Source organism: Cucurbita maxima, unplaced genomic scaffold (genome assembly GCF_002738345.1).
Source record: "Cucurbita maxima cultivar Rimu unplaced genomic scaffold, Cmax_1.0 Cma_Scf00253, whole genome shotgun sequence".
NCBI classification, from domain to species: domain Eukaryota; kingdom Viridiplantae; phylum Streptophyta; class Magnoliopsida; order Cucurbitales; family Cucurbitaceae; genus Cucurbita; species Cucurbita maxima.
In genome coordinates this window covers 18,952-31,532 of record NW_019272269.1, presented here as the reverse complement: position 1 = coordinate 31,532, position 12,581 = coordinate 18,952, and the positions used below count along the sequence as shown (strand labels likewise).

The 12,581-nt window shown below is 38.9% G+C and overlaps 2 protein-coding genes across 2 annotated transcripts in view; both read right to left on the bottom strand.

Annotated features, from left to right (window-relative positions):
• Positions 1-10,355: 10,355 nt before the first annotated feature.
• Positions 10,356-11,007, bottom strand: LOC111474124. Its single transcript, XM_023119375.1, has 2 exons — positions 10,900-11,007; positions 10,356-10,822 (listed from the first exon to the last, which is right to left on the bottom strand). The coding sequence occupies exons 1-2, from the start codon at positions 10,907-10,909 to the stop codon at positions 10,389-10,391; spliced, it is 444 nt and encodes a 147-aa protein (XP_022975143.1). The 5' UTR covers positions 10,910-11,007; the 3' UTR covers positions 10,356-10,388.
• An 81-nt stretch (positions 11,008-11,088) lies between these two features.
• The window catches only part of LOC111474120 (major extracellular endoglucanase-like), a 2,725-nt gene continuing 1,232 nt past the window's right edge, over positions 11,089-12,581 (bottom strand). The window contains exons 2-4 of the mRNA XM_023119371.1: positions 11,611-11,899; positions 11,254-11,500; positions 11,089-11,141 (exon numbers count right to left, since the gene is read on the bottom strand). Coding sequence (XP_022975139.1) covers positions 11,089-11,141; positions 11,254-11,500; positions 11,611-11,899 — 589 coding nt within the window. The remainder of the gene's footprint in view (positions 11,142-11,253; positions 11,501-11,610; positions 11,900-12,581) is intronic.

The following is a 12,581-nucleotide window of genomic DNA, read 5'->3' as shown; positions in this document are numbered from 1 at the left end:
CTATTGAAATTTATAAAAAAATAATTACAAGTCTCCCATTTAAATTTGAGTCGTTTAAGCTACATGTAGGGAGATAAGAGTTTCTAGAGCCAACAATTTGAGATAGAGGTGCACACGAGCTACGTGTAGGGAGCGGCTTATCATGTACACTGTGTTGGATCGATATGGCAACCCTAGAGGGGGTGAACAGGGTTAACTATCACGGTCTTAACTTCTTGACCGTGCGGCGTCGTGATCTATACACGCTCACGACTAGCCTTAAGGGGAATTAAGCCCCATATGTATTTTTCGCCCTGGCTTTGTGGCTTCGTTGGACCTTAGGCAAGGTTTGTCTTCGCCAATCGAACATCGCTTGTGCGGAATCCAAGCTTGTTCAACCACATACTTCGCCTGTGCGTGTATGTTCAATCGTCTGCGACACATTCGACTTGCCTCTACGCTAGACCAACTCATTCGGCTCGACCTTGCCTCTACTCGGGCTAAGGTCTCTCAATATAACGCCGCATCTCATCTTGTCATCTCGATCCCCACGATAGAGTCCATATGTCTTGGCGCCATCCCGAGTGTCGGGATGTCGTCGGCCATCATAACTCATTCGGTCACGCCATCGAGAATGGGCCCGCGTGTCGTTCATCTCATCGGGACTTCCCGAACATCCATCCATCTGGGTTCTATCGAGGCAAAGGCCCTCCCGTGCCCATGCCGAGTCATTTACAGATACCTTCCCGGATAGCGGGTGTATGTAGCAACCTCCAAACGCAGGCTATGGCGCAATACCGGCACACCCGTGCCGTCCGGTACTGTCCTTCAAAAATCCATTTCAAAGAAAGTCGCCCGAGACACTCGTCTCGGCACGCTCGCCCACACTGTGACACACGTATGTGCCACACGGTAGCTCACTTAGGCCAAAGGGCCCAGGGGTGGTGGAGAGCTAACACCATGGTACCCCATATAATACATTTTGAGCCATTTTCATTCTACCAGGTGTAGACATGATTTTGGTGAGGTGTCATACGGTGTCGTGCATTGTCCGTCCAATGTCTGATTAACACCAAACTTGGCGAGCATTCATATTTCATATGAACAGACTTAACTCCCAAACCGCATGCCCAAATTCCTTCCAAAACCCCGACTTTTGAGGTTAAGGCTCGGGGCCCTACCTAGCCCTTCAACAAGCCTATCTTGTCCTACATGTCTATGCTCACATCTCTGTTATGCTTATGTCTCAACATGTCTTCAATACTCACTTTGCGTGGTGGTGTGTTAGATGATGCATCATCCTCCTCGATCGCATCATGGCATTCTTCTATGTTGGCCCGCATATGGCCGGATGGGGCGTCTCTTGAGGGGACGCCCCTTTGCTTGTCATGGCGTGAGGGTCACAACCTACTCTCTTCATACTATGGTTGTGACATTCTCCTCCACTTAACTTAGTCATCGTCCTCGATGACTTACTCGAGTCACAATCATATTGCAGATTGTGACATTCTCCCCCACTTAATTTTGTCATCGTCCTCGATGACTTTCTCGGGCGCATTCACCCCACCTATTGTGAAATTCTCCCCCACTCAATCTCGGCATCGTCGCGATGACGATCCAACTCTTTGTATATTGGCGATTCGACTCGTTGGATTTGGTTGTGCTTCAAAAAAGTATACTATTGTTGAGCACCTGACGATCTTTTGTCATAATACTCTTCTTGCTGACGTCTTATGCCAACTTGGGACAAGTTCGAGTGGATGCTTCTGACTTCTCTTTTTGTCAGGTGGCACCACGTTCTGACTCTTGACTTGGTCAGTTGTTGGGTGAACTTGTCTCACTTTAGCTTGTTCCTTTATCTACGGCTATCCCCTTTCGGACCTATTTCTGTTGTTCGCCCATCTTGGACTCGGCCACCGAGACTCGCAACGTAGACGTGACTCTTCAGCGTTTGCCATAGTTGTGGGTGAGGCTGACTCTCTTTGCAGGCACTCCCCAGCCGATTATGGACTTAGAAGGGAACTTTTGCCCTATTGTGGCCAACTTGGCCCCAGTGTGTGTATCCTCTGTGGATCACATAAACTAGTGCACCCCTCGAGGTGGGGCTCGCAAGCCCAGCCGCGACACTCTTTGGTCGCGACCACTTCTCCTGTGAACTAGTGCACCCCTCGGGGTGGGGCTCGCAAGCCCAGTCGCGACACTCTTTGGTCACGACCACTTCTCCTGTGAACTAGTGCATCCCTCGGGGTGGGGCTCGCAAGCCCAGCCGCAACACTCTTTGGAAGCGACCACTTCTCCTATTGAGCAAAGTCAAACTCTTTGACAGTCTCTTCAGTTGTTGGCGCTGTCTTTTGGCCAACTCTTTGTACTTTGCCACCTTCGTGTGACTATTGTTGTACTTGAACTTCTAGCTTGATGCTCACTTCTCGAGCGGATATTGGTCTTGACATCTGTTTGTGGAGTCATCCACCCTAGGCACAAGGTGGTGGCTCAAGGAATACATGTGTGCTAGTATGTCCGAATACCTTTGCGGGGTGAGAGACTTATTGATGTTGCTCTCCCCCGCTCGAACTCAGCTGCCTCTTTGCAGCAAGGTTGTCCCCCCCATAAGGACTTACATTGTGTACAATTTTTTGACTTGGCCGACGCTTGTCTCTTCTCGACTCTCGGCTTCTCTACTTGCAACCAGTGACACTATTCCTCTAATGTGAATGGTTCTTTGGAAGGCACCGTCATGGTGCTTTCTGTTTCATCTATCTTGTCTTACTTCGAAACTGCAAGCTCAAGCTGTCTAGCAACCACCTCAAGCCATCATCCTACACAAATAATGCTAGACATGAATGTTGTAACGATCCTAGTTTTCTATTAACCTAAAGTCGCTACCACATGCATGATGTAATACCTTGAGTGGAAATATTCTTTAAAAACGTATTCATGAGACAATACCATAGACTTATATGTCTAAGAAAAGGTCTTTAAAACCATATTAAAAGAATAAATTAAAAATGGACATAACAAAAAAAAAAAAAAAAAAAAAAAAAAAAAAAAAAAACAATACCCTACACTAACCTATACTCTACAAAACTAAATACGACTATCCTATGCATGTGTCATCGTCTTTAAGTTTGCGATGTCGCCATCAATCGTGCAAGGGTGCCTTGCATTTACCTGAAATATAAAAGTAACACGTGGCTTGAGTATTTTAAGAAATACTCAATAAGTGACACCACTATTGGGGTTAGATGCAAACACATGCAATGATGAATGAGACCAACATTTAAAACCTATTTCCTGAGGTAACTATCCTAAGCGGTCCTATTTCCTGAGGTAACTATCCTAAGCGGTCATTAGATGTGTATTTACTATTCTACACACAACCCATACGTACAAATATGGACGACCCACCAGTCACTTCGCACACCCGATAGGAATAGTGACCATCATACCATCATGTTAAAAATGACGATCATTTTTCTTTTCATAACATACGCGTCCGTAGGCATCATAAAGGGAAAAAATATCCCAATGCATGTTTACAAAATTCTTCACAAAATTTTTTTAAGAAAATTTTAGATTAAAGAATTTTAATCTAAAATTCTAAAAATAATGATAAAGTATTCAAAGTTTTAAATTACCAAAATACCACTCAACTAAAAAGAAATTAATGAAATACCAATTTTCAAAGAATCATAGGATTGAGATCCGCCTACACAAAATCCTTCCATCTTCAAATCCAACTATTAACTTGAAACTTTAGTATGATCATGAAATTTTAGCATGATCAAGAAAACTAAAGGTAACTCAGATTCAACAGCTAGATTTAAAGAACGAAGTAGGTAAGCCTTTGACCGAGGAGATATTTCGAAAAGAAATTTCTAAAAAATGAACTTCAAATTCACAACCATTTGGAGGTTTCACTTTTAGTTTAAACTTATTCCGTAAAGTATTAAGTAGGGGCTTTCATTTGAAACAAGAATTAAGTCTTGAAAATTCTTTAAGCTCGAGTTGAAAGCTTTTAGATTATGGGTTCCATTGCTCTCGGGTTTTCCAAAGTTAAGAGACTACGGTCCATCAAATTTCCTCAAAGCAATTCTTACAACTTTGAAATTAGCTCCCCAACAAGTTTCATGAAGACACGAGAGCTGAAAACATCTCAAACACATTACCTCAATTTAAGTTTTCATGGCCGTGGGAGGGAATAAATTTAAAATTTCAATTCGAGACTACAAGAAAATTTATCTATCCAAACTAATACCCATCAGTTTCTAGGCACTCAATAAGAATTGTCATGAAGACAACGAAAGCTAAAGACCTCAAGATCAAGGAGAATCGAAGAAAAAACTTATAAGATTCGTTTTTTATGAATTTTAGAAAAATACCAAATTTTTCACTAAGGTCCATTATGCTTTAAACCAAGATACCATCAGCTTCAAGAGGATGAGAGGAGAAGGTTTCATAAAGAAGTTAAGGGCTGAAGAGCTCTCGATCGAATTTCTCAATAACCTTTAGAATCTATGAAAATGAGTTTCATGTCGAGAGAAAGAATCGAGAAATTGGGGACATATGCGAGAACTCATCCTTCCAAAATCAATTCTCAAGGTTGAGAGAAAGATAAGTAAGAAACCTCATCACGAGGTGAATTTTTTATCTCTAGCTCTTCCTTGCAATATTGTTTTCAAGTTTCATGAAGAAATTGAAGGGTTGTAGAAGACGATTCTCAGAGCAACCTCGCAACAGGCCACACACTTCTTCCTCTATCTCGAGGAAGAAGATAATGATAAACTCAATTCAGACCGATTCTCATAAAATTCTTTATGGTTATCAAAACTACACTAAAATATGGATCTACCAAAAAAATTTTGAAGCAATTCAGATACTCGAAACTCGAGAACCAAGGACCCGAACTTCAATGATAAAGTGAGTAGCAATCTTATACTATTCTTATGAAATACATGCAACAATCAATTTGAATGCAATATGAACCTTAAGTAATTTAGATTTAAATGAATATTGAAGAAAACAGTATAGAACCAAAAGTTAAGGACCTAAACCAAACGTTTTGCTCGAGAATCTAATAACGTTAAAATAATCTATCAAACGAACTTTGTTACCCATGAAATTTTAATGGTAGGCATAATATGATAAGTTAGGGTTATATATGAAATTTGGTGATCATTGGATAAGGATAAGTAGCTAAACTAAGTATCGATGAAAAATAAATCATAATGTCCCTTAGTAAAAGATAATATAAAGTTTTTAAGCCATTGAAGCGTGTTTAGGTACTAATCCAAGATTTAAGAGTAAAATGACCAAAATTCTAATAATGATCTTTAAAATATTTTAAGACTCAACCGTTAGGATTTCTGGTGAGGTTTATTGCTCCTAAATATTTTAAAAAGTTTGGAAGAGGCAAAGAACCAAAGAAGGTAAATAACCAAAATGTCCCTATAAAGACTTTAAGAAGTTTTTATGATCCTAAGAATTGAGATAAATGATCAAATTGCCCCTATAAAAACCCTAAAAAGTTTTTATGACCCTAATGATTTCTCAAGCTTATAAATTATTTAGGTATGACCTTAAAAAGAATTTTACAAAATCTCAAAGCTTTTAGAGCACGTTAGGTGTTTAAGCCAAAGCTTGTGGGAAATGATAACGTTACATCTAACGACCCCTAACCAAGATTCAAGATCCTTCTAGAATTGTCAAAGGATACGTTATGATTTTATTATACCATGAAAAACTTATGCATATTATTATGAAAGGTTCATGACATAAGGAAAAAGAATAGAATACCTTATCTATAAAACTTAAGAATTATGCAATCGAATGAATCCCTTCAATACCTTAAAGGTTATTAAGTACCATTACTTCGGTGTGTTAAAAGATTATGTTATGCTCAGGGTTCAACTTTAATTTTAACCAATCGAGAGGCTACCCTAAGTCAAGATGAGCTCTATATTTATCTTTGATTTTAAAAAAATCATGATGATACCTCGTGGTAAGTTTGAGGATAGCCCTTTGTTTATAAGTAACCAAAGGACTACCCTTACTCAAGAAGAGCTCAAAGATTAGCACTTGATTGTTAAGCAATAAGGATATTATCTCATGTAAACCTTTAAGATAGTCCTTTGTTTTTAAGCGACGACCCTAATCCAGGAGGAGCTCAAAGTTAGCATTACTTTTAATCAATTCGAAGGCTAGCTTTTGATTTTTAAGTAATCTAGATGCTTCCCTAAATAAGAATGAGCTCGAGATGAGACTTTGACTTTTAAGTAATCAGGAGGCCACCTTAAGAACATGTATTTAGTATGCTTATCAAACCCAAACAATGAAAAGGCATAAAGAATGCTAAGAACAAAGAACCAAGGTTTTAAGACTCCAAAACCAAAGAAACCCCTATGCTAAGAACAAAGGCCCAATTCAAAAGATTTGTAATGAAATCAATGGGCTCCATGTTTGGGGGAAAAATTTTATGGTAAGCTCTTGAAAATTCAAATTGCATACGAGTGGTCATATAATGAAAAGTGCCCATGGACAGTAAGTTGTATAGTTGTATTTCACATCTCGTTTTTCGATAGAGAATAATCATCCCAACAAAGAAAAGAATTATTTTCCTTGATGTCCTTTTTACAATAGGGAGGGACTTAATTTCATGAACCTAAAACATAAAGGTTCTTTTAGATGTGTAATCACATGGATTTGTTAGTAATCATGACTCTCTACAATGATATGATATTGTTCACTTTGAGCATAAGCTCTCATGGCTTTGATTTGGGCTTCCTCAAAAGGCCTCGTACCAATGGAGATAGTATTCCTCACTTATAAACCCATGATCTTCAACTAAATTAACCAATGTGAGACTCACTCCCAATAGTCCTCAACAGGATTTTGGCGAGCTGCCAAAATTTTTTCAACCTCAACAAATTTCACATTCTCGATCCAACCCCCACGCCATGTCCCCTAATTGCAACAATTAATGTTCCCTGTTCGACTCCAAGTCAAGTTCTCACATCAGTAAGCCTCTATTTTTCATATTTGAAATTTTGTTCTCAAAGTCACTGTTGTATGTAGGGATCTCATCGTCCTGACCCCACGGGATCTCATCATCCTAACCCCACGAGAGGAAGCACAGCAGAACAAGTGGTGCGAAACCATTGCCAGAGAGAAACCATAGAGTGAAAGGAGAAGCAGTGGAAATGAATGAATAAAAAAATGTAGAGAGATTAAAAATGCAAAAAATTAGGTCGGATATGAATCTAGGTTAGAACCAGGAGTTCACAGCCGAACATCAGTGTTCTCGACAAAAACTCATCAGAACAGTTAATCAAGATACGCGATCAATCCAGTCCATGTGCATTAGGTCGGATACGAATCTAGGTTAGAACCAGGAGTTCACAGTTGAACATCAGTGTTCCCGACAAAAACTCATCAGAACAGCTAATCAAGATACGCGATCAATTCAGTCCATGTGCATGTCTTTAGCCAACATCGCAGCGTCCGTCCCATGCACGTTCTCGACCCAATATAGCACACTATAGTCACAACCCAAAAGCGAGACACTCAAATGCTGAGTTGCAATCTTTCTCCGTGTTGGCTTTTTGGCCCTTAATGTCCAACTAATTAATTGATGTTTTGATGATAACAAACCTACGTTCAATTATTAACAATTCTCAGTATTTTGTCCACAGTGTAAGGTTGGGAATAATGATTTCAACGTCTTTTTTTAGTTCACTCAAATTAGAGCTATGTCCGTCTCCAATTGCATAGTTAAAAAAAGATTTAAACGACACTAGCACAAACTAATATATATATATATATATATATTCTAGGGGAGAGAGTAGAATATTCTAAACATTGAATTTTGATGTCGCATATTTAGAAGGTCCAAAGCATATAATAAATAAAATCAGATTGCTTTGTCTTTTTTACCGTAAACAATTCGACGTGTAGTTTGGCTATTCGATGAGTAGTTTGGTAAGAACTTATATTATGAGCCTCGATGCCCTCGCTTGGAAAATGTCACCTTTTGAATTTGATTGTGTGGAAGGAAAAAAAATGAAAGTCTATAATTTATGTCCCCACTAATAAAAATAAATTGGCCATCTGGCCTTCTTTTTTCAAACAAATTCTCTTTCTTTTTTATTGATGGCGGGTTAATGAGAAGTTTAAAAAGTCACGTCACTAAACTCAGGCCAACTTTTGAAGGGACGACCCATTACACCGAACTGGTTTTGGATTAACGGATCATTCTAAACTGTTTGATCAAGCTTTTAGGGTCGACCAAAATTGTAACGCGTCATGTCTAGGATAGATCAAGATTTGTAATCCAGATTCGATACCTGATGGCTCTGAATCTTGAACATGAGACGATACAAATTGTATTAGAGCAGTATCTCTCCCAGTAAGATGTGGTTTGAAAACGATCTAATGTGAAAGTTGGTAGGTATGTGACACCCGAGCAAATGAGGGGTACATGAATGAATCGAAACCACTTCCAAACGAGAGGGATCGTGAGGATATGATAGCTAAGAAATACTTTAGAAAATTGATAGTCACTCCATATACCAATAAGGTTCATTTTCCTTTTCGACAGCACAATTATAAGAACTTCACGGTTAGGTATGTTTTGCTTGGAGAAATTCTATGATGCACGTAACCTGTGGAGAATTTTTCAAGGACGCATGTGAGCAAGGAAAAAAACATGCAGGAAAAACTCGAGTTAGTTCGTGGGAATAGCTTTCACTCTTAGAAACAAAGAGTAGGCAACGTGACCATGTCAAATCCTAGACATGAGTCGTTACAAAGGTTTGGGAGTCACACTCACTCATGGTCAAACAAATTCACTGTCGATCCAACGTACTAATATAGTTACATAAGCAAAGTAAAAAGTAATATAATCCAAAAAATGTATAAACAACCTACGTACCATAATTAAAAAATTTAATACTACTCGTAACTCAACACTACGAACTTAATAGCCATTTGGATTCAAATTCCTCCCATAATTCTTCATTAATCATAAATTTTTGCATGCTTATCACAACCTTCCCTTTTAGTCATTTGGGTTTTAGTATTGAAAGTAGATGAGCAGTTCATTTTTACCTCAAACCTTTTCTTGATGAAACCAACTATTTTGACCCTTCCTGGCATTTTTGTGTGCCTACTGGTATTCAAACCTCCCGACTTCAAATCCTCCATCAAACTCAGACCCTCATCCATTTCCTCCGCCTCGATCTCCACCGTCACATTCGTCGCCATCGTGTCCTTTGCCTTCGTCAATCCACCGGCGTCTCCCCCTCTCCAATCACCTCGCCGTGGTAGTAAATCACCGTCGTGGCTTTTGAGTATTTGAGCGATGCGACATTAGGATTCCGCACGAAGACACTAGCCACAACGAGTATGCCACCGTCTGAGAAGGAAGAATGGTGAGTTTTAAATGATTATTAAGATAATTAGATGAAAGTTTTGGTGTTTAGGATCACTCATGGACTAAAGATAGTACCCCCAACACTTAAACAAATGCTTCCACTTAATCGAGAGAGTGAATCAAGGTTAATTGGTTGCTTCTCAATCTCACCCTCCATTATAACAAATCAAACATTTATATATTTCTTTAGTTAGAATTTGAAACTAAAGCTCGTTTCTTGCGGATCCAAATTCTAAAGCACCAATACCATACATAATGCTACATCCCGTATCAGGGCAATGTGTCAAATCCGAGGATAAAGGAGAAGTTTAACTCGGCGATTGTGCCACTCCGAACCAATGGAACCATAGTGCAGATGCAAGTCCGATGAAGTTGTTGTCCTACGGGCAGCGTTTGAAATCCGTCGGAGATGGAAAAGCACCGGTGGTATCCGACGAATGCTCTGGTGATGGAAGCAATTGGACGGTGGCTTCGAAAGCAAATCTCCAATTGGCGAAGACCATTTTTGCTTGGAGAAAGAATCTGGTACTTCAGTTGTTGTGAAGAAATGCATTTGCTTTAAAGACGAAGGAAGTTACATGGATGATCCTCAACCCCAACGGTTCAAACTTGTTCCAACAAATGTTGCTTGGTTTATTAATTAGTTTAAAATGGGAATTGAGAATTTGGTCCAATATACTAGTAGTTGTTTGAATTTGAATTTAGTGTTGGCAGGCAAGTTTTGAAAATGCCGGAGTCATATTAGGATTGTCGATTTTATGCTTAAATTCGTAGTTAAATGGTCAATAATTTTTTTCTATTGTTTATTATATGTCCAATCTTTTATACGATCATTATTGTTCGTATTATTTTCCGTATATGTTTGTACGATAAATAAAATCGGTTATAATTAAGCACGAGCATGAATAGAATTAGAGATAAAATAGGGGCCAATTCAAAGTCGGGCATGTCATATATTTATTCTTCCCAATACATAAGCAACTCACAATGTGTTGGTTTCAACGAGTTCAAACCATTGACTTTGGGTGTCTTCGAGGCAAGTTGGAGCACCATCAGTGCAAATACAAGAGTTTGTCACAATTTTTGAAGAATTAGAGTTTTCAACCTGCAAGCAAAGGCTCTTCCCATCTTGAGTTATGGTGGCCAAATGAAGCTTAGTGTTTGAAATGGCTCTCCAAGAACTCTGAGGGCCGAAGCAATCTGTTGAGAGAGATGGCATAAGGCCTTCTCCGCTTGTTTTTAAGCATAAACCAGTGCTTGACATCCTAATTGGAGTGCTATCATTGTCATGAGTCCATCGACCTGAGTTGGAGCAATTACCCATGAACATATCTTTGTTGTCATTTGAGACTTGGATGCATTGGCCACTTTGTGGATGATATATAACATACGAGAACGATGCATTGGAATTTGGATCTGTGCGCCGTAAAAAAATGTCTTTTACACTTGTTATAGATCCATATATTCAAAATCGTTAATATATTTATACTTACCTTGCAACATAGTCTGCAATAGTTGAAACTTCTGGACAAAGTTTGGATTTTTAATTTGAGTCCAATTGGAGTCGAGAACTCCAAAAGTTTCTGCCGGGCCTGCCTGACCTTCCCTATAATAATAGCTACCTTGCCAAGTCCATAATGCCCAATCTAAATCTTCTTGTGCAAGATGAGCTGTGAAGCAACTCATGAACCGATTTTCTGCATCGTTAACCTCTCTCTGATCGTACCCATATTCGCTGACAAACAAAGGAAATGGGTTTGGTCCTTCTCTAACAAATTCAGCATGGTCTACAAAGCCATTGATAATATCTGCACAAATATTATTTAGTGGCTGGTTTATAAATTTACTCTCTGCATCTCCACTGAACGAATACAAGTGCACCTCAAAAACCAACTTGTTGTCTAAGGCGCTTGCATTCAAGGGCTTCTCTTTTAAGCATCGAAGATCATTATCAAAATTTAGGCCCGAAACAATCACTAAAACATTTGGGTTAATGTTGTGGATTGTTGTTACTCCTTGAGTAACATAATTGTTCCAATCATTTGCATTTTCATTGGTTCCTCGTATCTCGTTTCGTAGGCTCATTCCAACCACCTAAATGTCATAACAAAAGAATGTTCTTTTGTTAGTGAAAAATTATAGAAGTCTTTAAATGTTTGAGTTTAGTTTCAAGAGTGTGAGAATTTTCCTTAATTTTTACGTACCGTTGGTTTCTTGGAAAAGCGTTGAGCAACTAAGCTAAGACCTTGTAGCCATTCTTGAGGGTCAAAATAGCGGTCTCCAAAAAATCCATTGCCATCGTCAAGGGAGCAACACCATCTTGGCTGACTCATATGGTTGTCGGCAATCACCATTAAACCACTCTCTCCAAGCACATCAACAACAGCTTCATAGGCTTCAGCAATAGTCTTGTTCAACACAAAAGGATTATATTGAGCCAATCCGGCTTTTGCTTGCTCTAAATCGAGAAGGTCAAAATTCTCTTCAACTGTCCTATTTGCATAACGAGTGAACATTTGAGTTGCATACGTGAGTCGTACACAATTAAACCTCAACTTGATTGCCTCATCTGCCAGCTTTTTTAATGGCCTGTGGTTGAGACCTTCTATTAGCATGCTCTGTGTGTGGGAAGGCCAATTCACGCACACAAGCTTCACTCGACGCCCTGTTGTCGAATCAACGATCCACCTTCTGTTTGTTGACAACGGTAAAGAATAAACAGAAGGAGGTAGAAGCACAAACAATGCTAGAAAAAGAACAACTTGAAAAGTTCTTCCCATTTTTTCTTCTCTTTTATGAATCGGGGTGAGAGAAGCATAGCCCAAAGGTTGCTTATATATCTCATTAATAGGTTGAAATTTGTTCAAAAGATCAAAGATCCATGTAACCGTGAAACTCCTTCCATTTTTCTTAAATCGGTTGCTTTGTTAATAAATTGTGTTTCCATCTTTGATAATTTGTTGAGTAATAAGCAAATTTTTCTAACAAAGCTAGCAACGTTCATACATATCTTGCCCACAGAACCAATATTTTAACATTATGGCCCCTTTTTCTTAAGTAAAACTTGAAGCTTATTCCTGTCTCAAATTAAAAGTTAAAATAGTAGCTAACTACGTTTATGATAAGTTCTTATATAATACCCCCACTACATTTTTTTTGAGTTGGAGACATTTTT